This window comes from Antechinus flavipes, chromosome X, assembly GCF_016432865.1.
Source record: "Antechinus flavipes isolate AdamAnt ecotype Samford, QLD, Australia chromosome X, AdamAnt_v2, whole genome shotgun sequence".
NCBI classification, from domain to species: Eukaryota; Metazoa; Chordata; class Mammalia; order Dasyuromorphia; family Dasyuridae; genus Antechinus; species Antechinus flavipes.
In genome coordinates, this window is record NC_067404.1 from 16,239,489 (window position 1) to 16,259,505 (window position 20,017).

The 20,017-nt window shown below is 42.1% G+C and overlaps 1 protein-coding gene across 3 annotated transcripts in view; it reads left to right on the top strand.

The window, feature by feature from the left end:
• Positions 1-20,017, top strand: part of LOC127543085 (ligand of Numb protein X 2-like) — a 103,956-nt gene that overhangs the window by 70,472 nt on the left and 13,467 nt on the right. For all 3 annotated transcript variants that reach the window (XR_007949125.1, XM_051969103.1, XM_051969102.1), the window contains exons 3-5: positions 6,285-6,547; positions 7,555-7,751; positions 9,129-9,500. Coding sequence is in view for 2 of the 3 variants with exons in the window: in XM_051969103.1 (XP_051825063.1) it covers positions 6,285-6,547; positions 7,555-7,751; positions 9,129-9,500 (832 nt within the window). In the remaining variant the exon portion in view is untranslated. The remainder of the gene's footprint in view (positions 1-6,284; positions 6,548-7,554; positions 7,752-9,128; positions 9,501-20,017) is intronic.

The window sequence follows — 20,017 nt, forward strand, 5'->3', positions numbered from 1 at the left end:
TACTTGTGTTCATACCCTCATTTCATGGTGGGGGATTTGAAATGCTTCCTATGTCTGAATGCCATCTCCAGGCCCCCCCCCCCCATCTCTCAGCAACCTCTTTCCTTTTGATGCTCATTTAACCCAAATTTTCACCCAATCAAGATCCTGGTGTCTGATGTCTACCAACCTCTGGGTCACTCCTTCATCCCTTCTTTTTATCCTATGATATCATTTTCAAGCTTGAGTGTTAGCCAACTACAGACCCATGACTGCAGGACAATATGGTGTTCTCCAACCTGTGGGAACAGTTCTTAAATTATTGTTTAAAATTCTGGGGTTCATTATTTTGTGGGGCAAAGCCCAGAATTTTGTGATGGTTCTGCAGTCTTTGATTTTCTTCATTTATTGTACATGTTGTCAAAAATTGATGGATCATTTCAAGCTGTGTGGTTCTGACTCCCAAGTCAGAATCTGCTGGGAAGATGGTAGCTCTGAAACATCTAAATTATTATTTTATTCGTTAGACATACCATATCAGTTAATATAAATGTCATAATTCCCTTCACACCCTCTATCACAACACAGCTACACAGAGACGATTTTTTCATCTCTCCCAAATTCTCCATCTTCACATTTATGAACGCTAAAGTTCAATATTTTATCATTCCATCTCTCCCTCTGCCTGGCAACCCTCAAACCCATTCCTTATCCTCACTGTCACCTCAGATCCTTCCACCTTTTAGTTATTTTCCAAGCACTGACTCTTCCCACCTTTCTCTCTTAGTAAACTCTATACTGTCCTCTTTTACTAGGTCCCTTCCTCCTTTATCCTTCCAAAAGCCTTGTCCTGCCAAACCTCAGCCTCGGATTGTCCCCAACATCCATTGCCTTAATTAGGAATGAAGCTAAAGAAAATCATAAAACCGTGCTCATTGAATCCACTACAAACTTAAGTTACATCATTTCACTGGGCACTTGTTAGGACAATGCGATCCCTCCCTAATTAATTACTCACTATCCTATTTGCCACAGAGGCTTTTCCAAAATGTTTCATCCCTCCTCAAACCTTCTAAAAATCTCCCACCTTCTCAGCTGAGAAAATCGCCTCATATTTCACTGAAAAACGATTGTTTTCATTTGCAGAGAGCTTTCTCCTCTCCTTTATATCACATCCCTAAAATGCCTTCCTCCACCATCTCCTTTATCCCTATCTCACATAAAGAGATGATTTTCCTCATTCCCAAGGCAAAAGCTTCTTTGTGTACAAGGGGTTCTACCCCATCTTCTCCAGCAAACTGTGCCCTCAAACAGCCTCACTCTCTTACGGCTCTTCAAACTCTCCCTGACTACTGGCTGCTTCCATACTGCCTACAGACATGTCTGTGTTTCTCTCATCCTCCAAAAACCCTCTCTTGATTCATCCCCCCCTGCTAACTCTTCTCTTTATCTCTCCTCCCTTTTGGGACTACACTCCTTGTGAAGACTGTCTATAGTTTGTGCCTTCACTTACCTTTGTATGACTCTCTTCTTAACTCTATACAGTTTGGCTTCTGACCTCATCATTCAGACAAAACAGCTGTTGCCAAAGTTACCGATGATCTCTTCGTGGCCAGATCTAATGGTCTTTTTTCCATTTTCATTCTTGATCTTGCAGGCTTTGACACCATCAGATCACCCTCATCTCTTTGGTACTTTCTTCTCTCCATCTTTATGTGCTGCTTTTTTCTTCCTTTCCTTCTACCTGCCTGACCACTCCTTCTCCTCCTCGGCTGGCTCTTTATCCAAGATCCAAGAATCAGATGATATATATCGTCTGACTTGGTGATCTTAGCAATTCCCATGAATCTCCCATTATCTTTCTATAGATAATTCTCAGACTTCTTTGTCTAGCCCTACTCTCTTTCCTGACCTTCAATCTTGTATCTCCTATGGCCTTCTGAGCATCTCAAACTGAATGTTTCATAGACATCTTAAACTCAACATTTCCAAATAAACTCAGTCTTTCTCCTCAAAGCCTCTCTTCTTCATAACTTCCTTTTTATTGTTGAGGGTATCACCATCCTCCCAGTTCTCTAGGCTCACAACCTAGGGATTATCCTGAATTCTCATTCTCACTCCCCTATATCCAATCAGTTGCCAAATCCTGTCATTTTAACCTTCATAATGTTTCCCGGACACTCTCCCTTCTTTCCTGTGACACTGCCCCCAACCTGGAATAGGCCTTCAATCCTCACACCTTGAGGATTGCAGTAGCTGCTACCTAATTTCCCTGCTCTCTATTCAGTCCTCTATTCAGCTATCAAACTGACCTTCCTCAAGTGTCCTTCTCCTATTCGATAAATTTCGGTGGCTCTCTATCACCTCCAGGATCAAATAGAAAATCCCTCATTTGGCTTGGAAAATCTTCCATTATCTTGGCCTCTTACCTCTCTGTTCTTTTCACACTTTACTCCCTTGCATCTACTGGGTAAATCAGTAACATCCACCTCCTTGCAGCTCTTTAGAAATGACAGCCATCTCTCAGTTTTTGTACCATTTCACTGGCTCTTTGCCATGCCTACAAGTTTCTCCTTACCTAGACCTCCCATTCTTTCTGACTTCCTTCAAGTCCCAGCTAAAATCCCACCCATCATAAATTATGACAATTTATAAGTGATTATTAAATACTGAAATTAACTTCTAAAGGCCCTATGAAGAAATATGCATCCAGAGAAAGAACTGATAAATAGAAGCATGGGTGGAATAATTTTACACATATATAATAAATTATATATAATATATAACATATATATGTGCATATATTTATACATATATATGTATGTATACCTATAGATATAGTTGCATGTAATGGTAGCCACCCCTAGGGTGGGAAGGAAAAAATAAATCTACATAATAATTTTGGATCTTTTTATAGTTTAAATAAAAGATTTATTATTCTCTTCAGAAAAAAAAAAACAGGAAGTTATAAAAACAAACTAGATTTTACATTTGTTGTATATTTAGAAGGAATTAGCAAGTTGTATGTAATGGACTTGCAGTTTCCTGTGCAATCATTAAAAAAAATTATACTGTTATGGAAATTTTTATTGCATAAATTAAAAATAAAATAAATAACTGAAAAGAGGGAAAAGTCACGTATGTAAGAAAGTTTTTCTTGTTTGCGTCAATTTAAGTGCTCTCCCTTGGTTTATTAGCTCAAATTTATGCCATCTCTATTTTGTTGAAAGTACAAAGCGTGTTTTCTCCTCCATTAGATTGTAAGCTTCTCAAGAACAGGGATTGTCTTTTCCCTTTCATTCTTTCCCCAAATTTATGATAGTGCCTGGCATACAGTAGCCAATTATTTCTTGTTGATTCGACTATAATCATCATCATCATCGTCATCATCTGAGCTCCCATTTCTTTAACAATCTAAAATTTTCAAAGGCCTTTCATCACGACAACCCTTTGAAGAAAGTATTATTTTCATTGAAGTTTCAGCTCGAACCCATGTGTTCTAACCCCAGATCCAGGACACTTCTGCTGCACCACGCTGCGTTCAATAACTCCCTTGGCTTATTAGAGCTGAACACTAACTTTGCACTCTCCTCTCCTCCCACCCCACGGTAGACGCTGTATTCTTTGCCACCCCTACCTCTCTTCTTCCTTTAGCTGACGGAAAGACTGAGGTCATTTTGTCCTCAGTAGCTCTGCTCGTCCCGGGGGAATGGTGGGTTTATTTTTCCAGGCACATCTGAAGCATTTGTTATTGTAAGAAGTGACTGGGCTCCCAGCTGCTCAGATTGCCCCCGAGGAACCCGAAATCAGGATGGGCCCCTTGGGAAGCTGGGTAGAGAACTGCTTGTACATTCAGCTCCTGAGCCAGTTTGGGTAGCTATGAACATGACATCAGCAATCCCCTTGACTCATTTAGGGATGAAGCTCAAAGTTAGTCATGAGATAACTTTTCCTATTATCTCTGAAAAGAACTGGACAGGAAAATGGTACTCTCTGACCCCCTTAGGAATACTTGAGGGTGCAGCTACTCAAAGCACAGGCCAGTCCCTAAGAGGCGTATGGTAAGTGTCCATCGCAAACAAATTCACACATGAAAAACACCACCACCAGTGAAAGGCACCATACCCGGCAGTGAAGGAGATCCAGATGCTCTACCCAGCTAAACAGGGAGATAATGCCGTAATAAGACTCTGTAGTCCCCGGATCTTAGTGGGAAGGCCTGGGTCAGGGAACCTTGAATCTCCTGACAATCCCTCCCCACCCTTTTACTTGTCCTTGGGAAACTCCTAAAATCATCCCCACTTTCAATTCATTTGGAGTTCCTGGCCTTCCGAATAATCACCACCCATTATTGACCTGAAAATTACTCCCTCAATTCATCTGGAGAGCATCCCTAGCCTCCTTCCACAGAAAGCTAAATTAAATTGAACTCCATATCCCAAATCTCTGCTCCCTTCTAATCAGGAGCCCACTGAGAACTGCGGAGGGAAAATAAACCCTTTTCACCAAATCTTCCTTGGGGACTGGGACTGAGAATTCTTTTTGCAAAACAAGCCGAGGACCCCCCAGAGTGTCTCACCCCTCAACAATAGCAACACGGGTCACTCTCAGACCAAATAATATGTAGCAGGTACCTGGAAAGGTGGGAGGTGGGAGCAGGGATATACCATGTAGAGTCTGAGGGGAAAAGTTGGCACCAAATCTCCAAACCCAGGAGATATGGGATGATTTCCTCAAGGAGAGGCTGTTTGAATTGTGGTATAGAGATGAGGAAGAATTCGGCAAGTAGGAAAGAAGGAGGGCCTTCCAGAGGAAGTTTTCAGCCTGGTCAGAGACAGAGGTAGCAGACTCCAGTGCATATCTGGGCGGCAGAAGATCATTCGTTTTGGCCAGAGTTCAAAGTGAAGGCATCATGCCATGAATAAAATGATTACGGCCCCTCCCTTTTTCCTTGCCATTAGGAATGGGAGAATTGAGTCAGAAAAGAAGTTTTGAAATACCATTGAGTCATAAAACTCCAGGTGCCTTATCTCCCTCCTTGCTGGGATAATTCTCCCTCCTTTTGAGTATTGTCCCTCGCCTCACTGTCTCCTGCCTTTGACCTTCTTATCTTGACCCTTATCCTTTCAGGACTAAGTTATGGTCCTGTCCTGGAATTATGACTTGTCCATCCCCCCAATGTCTTCACCCCCCTTATCTGCCTTTGTTCCCCTACAAAATTGTATATTCTGTGTAGCTTAAAAAAACCTATAAAAGGTCCCTACTTCAGTCCCCCAGGGCCACAATGATTTTTGGACGTGAGTCCCATCCCAGGCGGCTAGCCTAAACCCACCACAGTTAAAAGATTAAAAACCAATCTCTGCCTTGCCTCACTTTCTCTGGAATCACAAATGGAAGGACATCCCACTTTCTCCAGGAAGCTTTTCTCAATTCCTCTTCACTCTGGAGAATTCCCTTGGTTAATTATTTCCTATTTATCCTGCCACCCAGGATCAGCTTGCTTTGTGTAGATCTGTTGGCACGTTGGCTCTTTGAGGGCAGGGTCTGCCACTGCCTTTCTTTATATTCCAGAGCTTAGCATGAGCAACGTGGCAGGTGCTTAATAAGCGCTTATTTTAACTGACCAGATAAACCAATCACAGAGAACCTGGAGTGCAATGAAAGGATTTGGCAGGTAGTATCTAGCCCAGTAGATACGCGAATTTGGCAGAAGTTTAATAGGTGTTTGTTGAATTGAATGGCATCTATCCGGGTGACCAGGGGAAAAAGTAAGTCCAAGTCCCAGCTACCCTTACTTTCAGGTTGCCAAGAGAAGTTGAACTTCTGAGTCTTTGAAGGGATGAGTCATGGATCAGGAGTGACTAACATCATAGGAAGGTACCTCTCAAAATTATGGTTTCTATTGAATTAGGGCTTGGGAGTGGTTTGAAGTACCTATTTCCCCCAATTCCAGAGAAATAGCAAAACCAGTGCCTTTGATCTTTCGTCTGCCTCTCTCCTCCAGCTCTCTTCCCTTTCTCATCTTGGGCTTTCATAACATGAAAGGATTCTGGCCGTAGACATGGGTTTCTGCTTTCAGCTCTTAATGTTCTTTTGTATCTTCCCCTGAGGCTCAATTTATTACCAAAAGCAAAACTTTTAGAGAACACTGAAAATCCAATTTTGCTCACTCCCACCACGCCAAACCTTCCCAGATGTGCTTTTTCATCCCTTCCTGATATGCGACCTAATAGGTCACCATGGATCATCTTCTGTCCTTATTTCCTCCTACCTCTATGTGACCTGGCCCTCACTTTCTGCCCCAGGTGCCCTGGCTTGAGGAAATACCAAGTCAAAATCATGAAGGAGAAATGTCAGCAGGACCAAAAAACCCAAGAGGTGCCCCCCGAGCCAGAAGCAAGCAGCCCTTGTGGGGAGAACTTCTTTGATATTGACACCGTCTTATCAATGGACTCTGAGTATTCATCTGTCGCTCCCATGGTGCCTTGGACCAGTCCAGAGCCTGGCTTGGTGAACCCAGCCTTTGAAGAGACAGATGAAGATTCCATCCTGAGTCTTTCCACATCGGGTACGGGCTTTGGCAAGGGGGCTGTGGAAAAGCCTAGGGGTCTTAGTGAACCAATTACAAGCTCAATAGGAATCAAAAACATGACCCAGCATTCTTGAAACAAATATGATCTCCCTCTCCATGAAGAGAGGTTTAGCTACCATAACTAGGGAGGGGATAGCTTACCCTAGTCAGATCATATGTTGGATTCTGAGGGCCCTAATTCCATATTGCTGCTCCAAGCCTCAGTTTATCCTTGGCAGCAAGAGTATCTTAGGGAGGCAACAGCCCCGTCTTCTCAAACATGGAGAACCTGAAGGAAGGTTCATCAGTGCTCATCACTATGAAGCTTGGGACCCAGGTACCTAGCCTGAGGAAGCAAACTAGATGCTGCCAGGTCTCCTGAGTGGATACCTACCTTCTCGTGGGGTTTCTGTCCAGCATCCAGACTCCTACCCTTTGTAATCTAGAGGCCTGACTTGGGTACTAGCCCATGAGATCACAGAGTACAAGAAAGGTATTTTGGCCCACTTCCCAAGAGCAGGGGAGAGATAAGGAGGGAAGTAGCACCTATTAAGCACCTACTGTGTGCCAAACACTGCTAAAGGCTTTACTAATTTTATCCCATTTGATCTTCACTATAAACCTGTGAGGCAGGTGATATTAAGATCCCATTTTACACTTGAGGAAGCAGAAGCTAATTAAGTGACTTGCCCAGGATCACACGGCAAATAAATAATCAAGGCAGAATATGAACTTGGGCCGTGATAGCTCCAGGCCCAGTGCTGTATCCAGTAGCCTACCTCTAGAGAGTACACTTTACTTGCCCTGGTAACTGTGGGTCAAACTACTGACCTTTTCCTAATCAACTAATGTCAAGCAACCAGGAATGGGTTGGAGAGAGGAAGAGAGTGAGATGGGAAGTCCCGTTAGGACCATCCTTGAATAGTTTAGGAAAATTATGACGGAGACCTGGGTGAAGACAGTGCTCTGAGTCACCTTTCTCTTGTCCCCACTCTCCCCATCAGACCTGAGTCGCAGCAACAGTCTCGTGGCCGAAACTGTCATCGTGAACATTTCCCGGGATAATCCTGAGAAAGAGCTTGGGATGAGGATTGTAGGGGGCAAGGATACTCCCCTAGGCAACATTATCGTGCAGGAAGTCCACCAGGACACCCCCTTGGGCATGGATGGAAAAGTGACCCCTGGAGATCATGTGCTAGAGGTGGGTGAGCATCCTCCATCTTGGCCCATGCTGGCCTGCTTCATGCTTCCCTCCCCAATCAACAATAATAACAGCAGTAATAATAATCTCCTTTGGAGAGTACGTGCAGCTGTATCACACACACTCCTCCCAGGCCTGGGAACCCAAGAGTAGGAGGGTTATCGGCTCCATTTCACATATGCGTAAACTGAAGCTTAGTTTGGACAAGGTAACCCATCTGAGTTGAAACCAGGTGCTAAAGACACAGTAGAAACTGGACATGATCCCTGCCCTCACATGGCTTACATTCTAATAGGGGCGTGTGGAAATCCCAAAGTGCAAGGAGAGATTTAAGGAGGTGCAGGTTGTTTCACAGTTTTACTGGGTTGGGGGTAAGGATTTGGTGGTGGTTGTTGGTTTTTCTTTTTGGCAAGGCCATTGGGGTTAAGTGACTTGCCTAGGGTCACACAGTTAGGAGGTATTAAGTATCTGAGGCTAGATTTGAACCCAGGTCCTCCTGACTCCAAGGCCAGTGCTCTATCCACTGCACCATTTAGCTGCCCCAGGGGTAAGAATTTGAGAAAGGATTCATGGAAGAAACAATATATAAATTGAACCCTGAAGAAAGGAAAGAAGTTCAACGATGATAAAGGCAGGGTGTAGAGTCCATTCTGGGCAAAGGCACAGAGGTGGGAGAGTGCAGGATGAGAATTCTCATGCAAATGTGAGAAAAGTCTTAAAAGGCACAATGGAGCCAGATAATAGTTGGCCTTGGTTCCCCCCCCCCCCCGTCCCCCATGGGCAATAAGGGCCATTGAGGGTTTTGAACAGAAGTCAGACCTACTTGTGCCTTAGAAAAATTGGAGTGGGGAGGGGAGAGACCGAAGGGAGAAAGGCCCATAAAAATGTGGGAATTTGTTTTACTAGACTGCATATAGAGTATTCCAAGCTTTCTTTTTTCTTCCCCCTCCTTCCCATTAGGGAAAGGAGAAAGGAAGAGAAATGCTTGTTAAAAGAAATAAAGAAAGAGATGAATGAATAAAAACAAATAGGTAAATAAGTAGCTGAATGAATGAATGACTAAACAAATAAATTAAGAAATAAAAGCTTGAGAAAGAATTAAAAATTGTAAAAGCTATTGATGGAATCTGAGGCAGAGCTGATAAAGACGTCCAAAGTGTATTGAAGAGGAAGGGACAGAGGGGAGACAAGCAGTGGAGGAAGAATGGGTGGGATTTGGCATCGTTAAAGCTTCATTCATCTCCTTGTGCTTCTCAATCTACTGGGCTTGCTCTTGCTCTGTCCAGGAAGCAGCGGGCTCTGCCTGGAGAGATGAAAGTCTTACACAAAGTCAGGGAGTCTGATGGGGCGCTCCTGGCAAATTGTCCTTCCTCCTAGGTCAATGGGATCAACGTCAGCAATGTCACCCACTCCCAAGCAATCTCCCTGCTTCGCTACTCAGGGCCGGTGCTGCAGCTGGTGATCTTGCAAGAGAAGGGCTTCGTGAACAGAACTCAGCAAGATGACAACCCGATTCCCAGCAGGGCTGGGGAAATCGTGCACGTCACCTTGACGAAGAGGGACCGGCTGCAGCCCCTGGGTATCAAACTGATCCGGAAGGCTGACGAGGCTGGGATCTTCATTCTCGACCTGCTGGATGGTGGCCTGGCAGCCAAGAATGGCAAGCTGAGCCAAAATGACAAAGTGCTCTCCATCAACGGGCAGGACCTGAGACAGGGGACACCAGAGACAGCAGCCCAGATCATTCAGGTGAGTGGTGGCTTTGACCATTTCCAGGTGGGGCAGGGAAGCCCAGGTTGGTGACCAGGGGGATCGGAGCTCAGAAATTGTTAGATTTGAATCCTACCTTCAATACTTATTAGCTGTATGACTTTGAGTCAGTCATTTAACTCATCATTGTCTCTGTCTGTGAAATTGATAAATAGTATTACATGTGAAATCCCTTCATACATATAAAGTGTCAGCTGTTATTATTTAGAGCAGGCAAAGGATCTTGGCTCAATCCCTTAATTTTACAGATAAGGAAACTGAGGTTGAGAGTAGAGAAGTCGCTTCTTCAAGATCACTCAGAGGAGGGCAAATCTGGGTCTTCTGACCCCAAATACTTCTTTATGATGCCTCGGAGTGAGCAAGGACAGACTCCATTGTGATCCTAGATGCCACCAAACATCATACTTTGCAAAGGATGGGCATTCACAGAATCATATGGGACACGACTATGTACTTGGGAAAATGAAAAGTTTAAATAAGACGTGGCCCCTGTCCTTCACGAAGTTTGTGGTCTAATTAGTAGCAGCAGTAACAGTAGTAGTTTCCTTCCTCATAATTAAGTCTAATCTAATATATTACACGAAACACATTAGGAAGACAGAACAAAACACACTGTGTACGTCTGAGGAGCCCGGCGATGACCAGGGCTGGCAAAGAAGAATTCCTGGAGGAAGTGGCATTGGAGTTAGACTTTTAAGGATGGGTGGGAAATCAGCAGCAAGGCAGGGCAGAAAGGCGTTCCGGTCTCAGAAAAGAGTCTGTCCAAAGACATTGAGTTGGGAGAGCAGCGAGAATCATTGGGAAGCTCAGAATTGTTCAGTCTGGATTTACTATTAATTGAATGAAGAGGAAAATCATGCGACAAGACGATAAAGGCAGGGTGGTGTCTGTTAAGCGTCTTAAGTAATAGGAAGGGAACTTGAAACTTTACTGGGTAGACAAGAACTGTGGAATAAATATAACCATATCTATTCATGAGAAAGATTATTCTGAAAGAGATATCAGGATGGTTTGGAGGGTGGAAAATTAAAGCAAGAAGACTTGTTATAAACTTTTACAACAGGCCAGAAATCAATAAAGATTTCTTCTGGAATAGCAACAGGAGGAGGAGATGGAAGATTGTCCAACATAGCATCCACAGGACTTGCTAACAGGATGGGACAGAAAAGAAAGAGTTCGAGCTAACCTACCGGTTATCAATATGGTCCCCAAAGTGGGGCTGCCACCGGAAGGAATGAAGTCAGATTTAGGGGGGGGGAAGAAAAAATGTTTGCCTGGGGCCATAGCAGGGAGATGCCTTGTTAACCATTGGAGATGAGCTCTCGGGAGAGACTGTCTACAATTAGGTTCTTGATTAGTTTGAGTTACGAATCCCCCTTGGAGTGGTTGCATTATTCAAATTTCAACAGCGTATTTCCCATTGGGCTAGAACTAATGACCGTATTTTACATAATTACTGTAACTCCAAATAGTGCAAATTTGAATGCATTTGAAGTAGTCTCATTGTTTACACTAAAAATAGATCCTAGCTGTATGCAGCTTCAGTAAGCGTCAATGTGGACTTGGGAGTTGAAGAGTAGAGAGTAGTGAGAATGATTAATTGCAAAGGGATAGAGTGTCAGGGGAACACCCAAAGGAGAAGTCTGGCCAGGAGATGAAGAATGGCTATAAATATTTTTGTGGCATCTCAGAGGCTGATGAAGGATGTGGGAAGAGAGTTTGGGCAGCAGCGTCTATGCCAGGGGTCCTCAAACTTTTTAACTAGGGGGCCAGTTCACTGTCCCTCAGACTGCTGGAGGGCCGGACTAGAGTCAAAACAAAAACATTGTTTTGTGGGCCTTTAAATAAAGAAACTTCATAGCCCTGGGGGAGGGGGATAAACGTCCTCAGCTGCTGCATCTGGCTCATAGTTTGAGGACCCCTCTCTAGAGCTTCACACAGACCAAAGAGGAGGGCTGACTAAGGGCCATTGCTTGGGGGGTCGGGAAGGTCATCAGTGACCTTGTGGAGCCTGAATAGAAGTGAGTTAAGGGAGGAGCTCCAGTCTGATGACAAGAGAATGGGGACTGACAAAGTAAAGATTATGACTGGATGTAACTTTTCCAAGGTCAGCGGTGAAAGAGGGAGATAGTGCAGAAAGCAGAGAATGAGACAGAGTGGGAATGGAGCAGACCAGAATATCTTTGTGGACAGAGAGGAAGGAGCCAGGACCAAGTGAGACACTGAAGATTTAGGAAAGAATAATGAATGAGCTAGTGAAGGGTTAACCATTATTAGCAATAAGGAGATCTTACCTTTTGTGAGCATTGCCTGTAGTTTGTGATGCCAGGGTCTATAAAGTCAAGGAGCGAAGCCATCATGGCACATGGCCGCAATCTCTTCAGTGAAGCGGAAGTCTAGGTCATCTATTCTCCATGTGGAGGGAAGAAAGAAGAAACATTTGGAATCAGTAGCAAAGAGATGGGAGATGATGGGAGAGTTAGATTGGATCCCTGCTGTGCCATGGATTCAGAGTGAATGAAATAAAATCAACATCCTCCAACTTTCCCTTGGAATCAAATGATGAAGTGTTCCCAGAGGGTACAGGATCTAGAGTAGAACTTCTGAAACTTTTCCCCACTCACAATGCCTTTTCACTCAAGAAATTTTTAGAAGATCCCACCTCAAATCTGAGCCGAGATGTTTCTGACAGTGTTCGTGCATATGCAGCGTGAAGTGTGCATGTTGTGTGTCCAGTACCAAGGCTGCCATGAAGTTGCATGATGTGACATGGGCAAACCCTGTCAGAAGAAACACCTCAGATGCATTCTGCATTTGATCTGAAATTAATTCTTGCACATTGTGTTCAGAAACCTTTTACTGTCGCCAAATTTTTCAGGAACCCCATGTGAGATCGTGACTCACAGTTTAAGAAGCTTGGAAAGGCTTTTCAGGGCCTTGGGTGGGCTGATCAATAAAGTTGCTAGCCACGGGGAGACCAAGGGTGTTGAAGTTGTCAGAGGGAATATCTACAAGGATCTCAAAATACCCAAGGCTGACTGGGAAACAGAGGCTAGCCCTCACATCCTTGACAAAGCTGGGCTTGGAAGACTTTTGCAGAGTTGCCTTAGTGGAACTAGGGAAAAACCCCACAATGCCTCTAACCAAGTTAATGCAAGGAGCAAAATGAATCTGAATGCAATGGTGGTCCCAGACAAGGGCTAAGAAAATGCAACCCCCCCCTTATTTCTTTGTAGCATTGAAGGACTGTGGTTGTAGAATATTGCAGAACCTGCCGGATACCATTGATACATCAGTTGGTTATGATGAACTGCTTTTTCCCCCTCTCTTTCTTTGCTATATATAAATAGATGGATGAAATGCACAAGTAAAAGTCTTTCCTACAAGATATGTAGTAGCAGGGAACTTGACCTAGTGCACAGAGCTGGCATCCGAGCCAGGAAGATCTGAATTTAAAGCCCCTCCGTTGATGCATCCTGGTTGTATGACCCTAAACAACTCACTTCACCTCTCAGTGTCCCAGGTAACTCTTTGACTGAAAGCTACGAAGAAAGTGTCAATCTGCATTGGTGGCAGGAGACCGTCATCCAGTAGTTCCCTATGGTCCAGAACCTCTCCCTAACTCCCTAACTTGCTGAATATTGGAAGGGAGGGAGCTATATTTGAAATGAAGGTGATGTAAAAATATAAGATGGCCAGTTTTAAAAGAAAAAGCTAGGAGAATGACCTGGAGACCAATAGGTGGTAAAAAAAAAAAAAAATAAGGATGAAGAAAAGGAAATTAAAAAAAGAAGTAAAGATAGCATTGCCCTCAAAATAGGGAAAGTTACTAAAGAATGGTGGTAGAAAAATAGACGGGATGCCCTCCTGGATAGCCAGGAGTGGCCCTGTATGTCAGAGGGAGGCAGAGGTAAGGAGAGAAGGAATAGGTACAAATACCTGCCTAGAGGTGCCTTGGCTGTGCTTTTTTCTAGGGGGAAGTGAAAGGAAGGAGACTGAGAATGAAGAGGAGTTATCACCAATAAAGTGTTTTCATAGGCTTAGTAAAATGGCCCAAGGACTTGATGGACTAGATTGGAGTGGTCCTAGGAAGGAGGATAGACAATTTGTATTGGGGAGGGGGGTTTAGGAGGAGGTTGTCAGTCCAGTGTGTCTCCCTCCACCACATGTACTTCAAGTCTCCCTCAGAACAAAGAAGTAGAGTAAACCTTGGCCTGTCTGACAGTATATGCGTCACTCTTTCCTCCCCACCAGGAAGAAAACAAGGAGTATATGACGTCCTTTCTAGCTTTGACATTCTGAGAGGTCAAGGCTTTCTGAGCCCGCAAAATGATACACCATAATGTTCTTGTGCTCTTTATGGCTTCGCATGTAGCACAAGTTCCCACTCTACCCTTCTCCAAATCCTCACCCTCCTCAAGGGTTTAGTCCAAGCCCCTCCCCTAAGAAGCCTTCCCTGGCCACTCCAGTACCCAATCCACTCTCATTCCTTCATCCCCACAGAATACTTAGAGCTAGGAAATACCTTGGGCGGCATCTTCTGGGCCAGTGTTTCTAGCGTTCTATCCCACTGAGTCATCGCCATGTTGACAGAGAACATTGGCATGAGACTGAAACCCAGTTGGCAGACAGAGGTGAAGATTGAGGTTTGGCCTTAGGGAAGCAGGGCCTGGCCTTTGATCCAGCTGCAAAAGCCTGTGAGCCACCCCAGCAGCCAGGTGACATTGGGACATAAGTGGGACATTTCGTATAATTGTTATGAGCCAGGGAAAAGAGGAATGGTTGTTGGCACATCAAGAAATTGATCTCAAAAATAAATAAATAAATAAATGAATAAATTTTTTTTTAAAAAGTAAAAAAATAAAAATAAAAAAGAAATAAAAAAAAAGAAATTGATCTCTGTGGAACTTTGGGCTTGGAAAAATAGGCATAGGTGCTTATAATAGACAGAAATCCCATAGTTGTACCAGGTTCCCAGCCAGTCACAGGCTTTGGGGGCAGCCCGTTTCATTTCAGGAAAAAAGAAACAGTCACAGCCTAGTTGGTTCAATCCCACCATAATTCTTAGGATTTATATAACCTTTCCCAGGGTACTTTGCCCTCAGTTTCTTCTTTTGTAAAAGGAGGGAGGAAAGGTGATTATATCAGTGCTGCTCAATTATTGAGGACCTTAAAGAGGTTTTGTTTATTTGGGTATATATCTATTCACATTTACTATGATAACAACAAAATTGATCATTTTAAAATACATATCATTCATTAAAATAATAGTAATAAACTTATTTTAACATAAGCTAAATGTTAACATAAGTAACATTTTTATGAAAGATAATTACATTTTCCAAAAAAATTAGTGAGAAATGTGGCATTGTTGTGCTTATTTTTTAACTCTTTTGATGTTCGACTTACAAGAAAACAAGAGGATGCTCCAATCCACTTCTCTTGTGCTATGCTGTTTTGGTTGGAGTATATGAAGAAAATTTAAGCTCACACATCTATGTAGTTGGAAAAGAGAAGAGAATTGAATAGCATCTTGGTATCTTTAATTAACATTAGCCTCATCGTCCCCCTAAAAATTCCCTTTGAAATCTGCTGGGCTTCATGGCCTTGAAGGTCCCTCCCAGCACTAGATTTCAGGTCTTTTGTGTGAATTGAAGTGTCCATTCCCTTCCCTGGGCCTCACTTTCCCACTCTGTACAATGAGGGGTTTGTACAAATTGGTCTCCAAAGTCCTATGAATTGTAGTGAAGATTTTTTTATCTATCATAATTGAAAAGAAGTTAAGAATTCTAGATCATCTTATCATGAACTTGGGGGATATGTGCATATGTAGTTATAAGCACGCAGACATACATGTGTATATACTATATGTACATATATACATGTGTGTATATTCAATAATAATTAGTTTTCTTTGTAATACTATTTATCGTGTGTTTAAATACATAGTTCTAAAGAGGAGAAGCAGTTCACAGACTTCCTCAGACTGCCTGAAGGGTTCAGGACTCAAAAGGAGGTTTAAAATTCCTGCTCATTTTCTCTAAGAAGAGGAAACTCAAGGGCTAAGGTGGCCCAGAGAAAGATATATGCATTTTGAAAATAAGTTCACTATGACCGGCCTTGTCTCCATCTATTTGTATGAGTAAAGCGGTCCCTTTTGCTGACCCAATGATCCTGGGATTGCCTCTGGAAATGGCAAACCCTTTCTTCTTCCTGATCTTCTGTAAGCTTGGTCGTCTGACCAGCAGTGATATTATCATTCAGATAGTAAGTGCCTTATACTTTGTTCAATCTTTTTCAGTCATATCCAACTCTTTGTGACCTCATTTGGGGTTTTCCTGGCAAAGATGCTGGAGTGATTTATCATTTCCTTCTCCAGCTCATTTTATATATGAGGAAACTGAGGCAAAAAGGGTGAAGTGACTTGCCCAGAGTCACACAGCTAGTGAGAATTTGAGGCCAGATTTGAATTCGGGTCCTCCTGACTTCAGGGTGTCCTCCCCACTGTACCGCCCAGCTGCCCAAGATTCTCTAAGTTCTTTGCAAATGGTCATGCCCAGCCTTTCTTAAGATGCTCTGATCAATCCTTCAGAGGGCTCTTGCTACAGCTAGAGAAAGGGGAATTACTTTTAGGAGAGAAATTGTCTTTATTCCCCAAGATTAGCTAACGAGTTGAGGTGATTCCCAAAGTATCTAAGACAGAGTGATTAGGGTCTCCTTTCAATTCATCTGCAAATCCTTACTTGTGGCATGAAGAAGACTCTGGACTAGATAGTTTTGGGCTCATAGGGGAGGGGGTAGTTGGTTTGTGGCCCACCAGGGGTAAATGGTATAGAGGCTACAGTTTGGAGGTCATGGAGAGTATGTGATTTGGGGGCTACCAGGCCATACATGGTTTGAGGGCCAAGAGACAGTAGATGACTTGGAACCCACCTGGGATAAACCATTTGGGATCCATCAGGGATAGATGGCTTGGGGCCATTGTACCCCCCAAAAAACTGTGACTGGGATAATTTGGCCTGTCCAAATCCATTTTACTTTAGATTTAACATCATGATGGTATTGAAAATAATGACATCATCTTGTCATTATGTGAAAGAAAAAGGGTGACTTGGCCACGTCACTTGTCATATGAATGAAATAAGAGGGACCCAAGATCCTCTACTGCAGACTCTCCAAAGTGTAAGATCTATGTTATCTCAGAGGCCCCTTTGAAGTTGGTGAGCCCCCCCCAGGGGGGTGGGGGAGGCATGGAGCCAAGATGGTAGAGAGGACACATGCTTCTTTCTGAGCTCTCCTGCTACCCTTAAACTAATTATGAAATTCCACCTCTGAAATAGTGCTAGACTGTTGGAACCCACGAATATTAGGAATGCAGCACATTACTAGCAGAAGATAATTCAGAAGATTGCCAGAAAAGGTCTGTTTTGATTGAGTGTGGGCATGGGAGGAGGTGGCCAGACGCAGGCAGGGAGCCAAAACATGGAGGCCAGCTCATGCTCAGCAGACAGAGTGGGGTGCTGCCTCTGGGGCAGAGAATCTACAAGGAGGACTCTTATCACAGTGTTGGCTACCCTGCCCTAGTTGCAAGGTAGTAGATCAGCAGAAAAGTTATAAAACATCCAACATAAACATAGAGGATAAAGAGTGTACCCCAAAGTGCCAGAGTCTCATGGGACCAGGCCATGCCCACCCAGCTTTGCGAGTGACTCAGTCCAATCTGAGCACGGCAAGGGCCACTCTGCTGCCACTTCTGGGTATCTGTAGAGGAAGCTTGGAACCTCCTTGCGCAAAAAGCAGATCACAACCTTTAAAAAAATGAGTAAAAAGGCAAAGCAAGCTCTAACTATAGATAGCTTCTATAGTGAAAGAGAACAGATTTCAAACTCTGAGGAAATTAAAAGCAGATTGTCTCCAGATGAAGCCCCCAAGGGGGAGATAATCTAGTCCCCACCATACAAGGCTCTCCCAGAAGAAATTTAAAAGGATCTTTAAAAAGAGCTAGAAGAAAAATGGGGAAAGGAAAGGGAAGTTCTGCAAGAGAGTATGGAAAAAGCATATAACTCATTAAAAGAAAGATTTGAAAGAGAAAAGAACTCCCTGAAATGTGAAATGGAAAAGGTAAAAAACTTCTGGAAAAAGAAAATAACTCCTTAAAAAATAGAATTTGTGAAATGGGAGAAAATCCATAGAACAAAACAACTCATTTAAAAACTCAATTGGACAAATACAAAAAGAAATTTAAAAAGCAAATGAATAAAATAATTCATTAAAAATCAGAACTAAACAAATGGAAGTGAATGACTTGATGAGACATCAAGAATCAGTCAAGCAAAACCAAAAACATGAAAAAATAGAAAAAAAATGTAAAATACCTACTGGGGAAAACAACAGACCTGGAAAATAGATCTAGGAGAGATAGTCTAAGAATTATTGGACTCCCTGGAAATCATGATAAAAAAAGATCCTAGACACTATTTTTCAGGAAATCATCAAAGAGAACTGCCCAGACAGCACAGAATCAGAAAGTAAAATAGCCATTGAAAGAATTCATCAAACACCTTCTGAACGAGACCCCAAAATTAAAATTCCAAGGAATATTATGACTAAATTTCAGAACTATTGTGCCAAAAAAAAAAAATTGCAAGCAGCCAGAAAAAAAAAAAAAAACAATTCAAATATGGAGGAGCCACAATAAGGATTACTCAGGATCTAGCAGCTTCCACATTAAAGGATCGAAGGGCCTGGAATCTGATATTCCATAAGGCAAAGGAATTTAGTATGCAGCCAAGAATAAACTATCCAGCTAAACTTATCATTTTCTTCCAGGGAAGAAGATGACATTCAATGAAACAGGCAAATTCCATTTATTTCTGATGAAAACACCAATGCTAAACAAAAAATTTGACCTCTAATTATAAGACTCAAGAGAAACATAAAAAGGTAAAAAGAACTCTTGAGAACTGCATTTCTGTTTGGGGTATACATAGAGAGTGCTGTATAATTTAATTTTATTATTATGATATAAAAAAGGAACTAGAAGTGGAAAGGGGATTGTACCAGAAAAAGGGGAAAGTGGCGGTAAAATGAGGGAAATAACATCTCACAAAGAGGCAAAGGAAACTTATTGTATCTGAAGGAAAGAAGGGAGGGGGATGAACATTGTGTGAATTTTACTCTCATCAGATTTGGCTAAAGAGAAAATATTAGACATATTTGGTATGCAGAGAAACTTCTCTCGCCTTATTGAAAAGTGGGAGGGGAAAACCAAAAAGAAAAGGAGTAGGTTAAATAGAAGACAACACAGAAACAGTAGGGGGAAAGTATAAGAAAGGGGGAGGGCTACTTGATCCAGCAGACTGGATTAAAAGCCAGAATCCTACAATATATTGTTTACAAGATATAGATTAATAGATACAGAGTAAAGGTAAAAGGCTGGAGCAGAATCTATTATGCTTCAGGTGAAATTTTTAAAAAGCAAGGGTAGCCATCCTCATCTCAGCTCAAACAAAAGCAAAAATTGATCTAATTTAAAAAGATATATATGCACCAAGTGGTATAGCATGAAAATTCCTAAAGGAGAAGTTAAGAGAGCTGCAAGAAGAAATAGACAGCAAAACTATAATAGTGGGAGAGCTCAACCTTGCTCTCTCAGAATTAGATCAGTCAAACCACAAAATAAATAAGAAAGAAGTTAAAGAGGTAAATAGAACACTAGAAAAGTTAGGCACGATAGATCTTTGGAGAAAACTGAATGGATACAGGAAGGAGTACACTTTCTTCTCAGCAGTTCATGGAACCTATACAAAAATTGACCATATATTAAAACATAAGGACTTCAGTACAAAATGCAGAAAAGCAGAAATAGTAAATGCATTCTTTTCAGATCACGATGCAATAAAAACTACATTCAATAAAAAGCCAGGGGAAAATAAACCAAAAAGTAATTGAAAACTAAATAATCTCATCCTAAAGAGTGAATGGGTGAAGCAGCAAATCATAGACACAATCAATAATTTCATCCAAGAGAATGACAATAATGAGACAAAATACCAAAATTGGTGGGATGCAACCAAAGCGGTAATAAAGGGAAATTGTATATCTCTGTAGAGGCTTACTTGCATAAAATAGAGAAAGAGAAGATCTATGAATTGGGCTTGCAACTAAAAAAGCTAGAAAAAGAGCAAATTAAAACCCCCCAACAAATACTACACTTAAAATTCTAAAAATAAAAGGAGAGATTAATAAAATTGAAAGTAAAAAACTATTGAATTAATAAATAAAACTAGAAGTTGGTATTATGAAAAAACCAACAAAATAGATAAATATTTAGCTAATTTGATTGGAAAAAGGAAAGAGAAAAATCAAATTGTTATCCTTAAAAATGAAAAGGGAGAACTTTCCACTAATGAAGAGGAAATTAGAGCAATAATTAGGAGTTATTTTCTCCAACTTTATGACAATAAATTTGATAACCTAAGTGAAATGGAGGAATA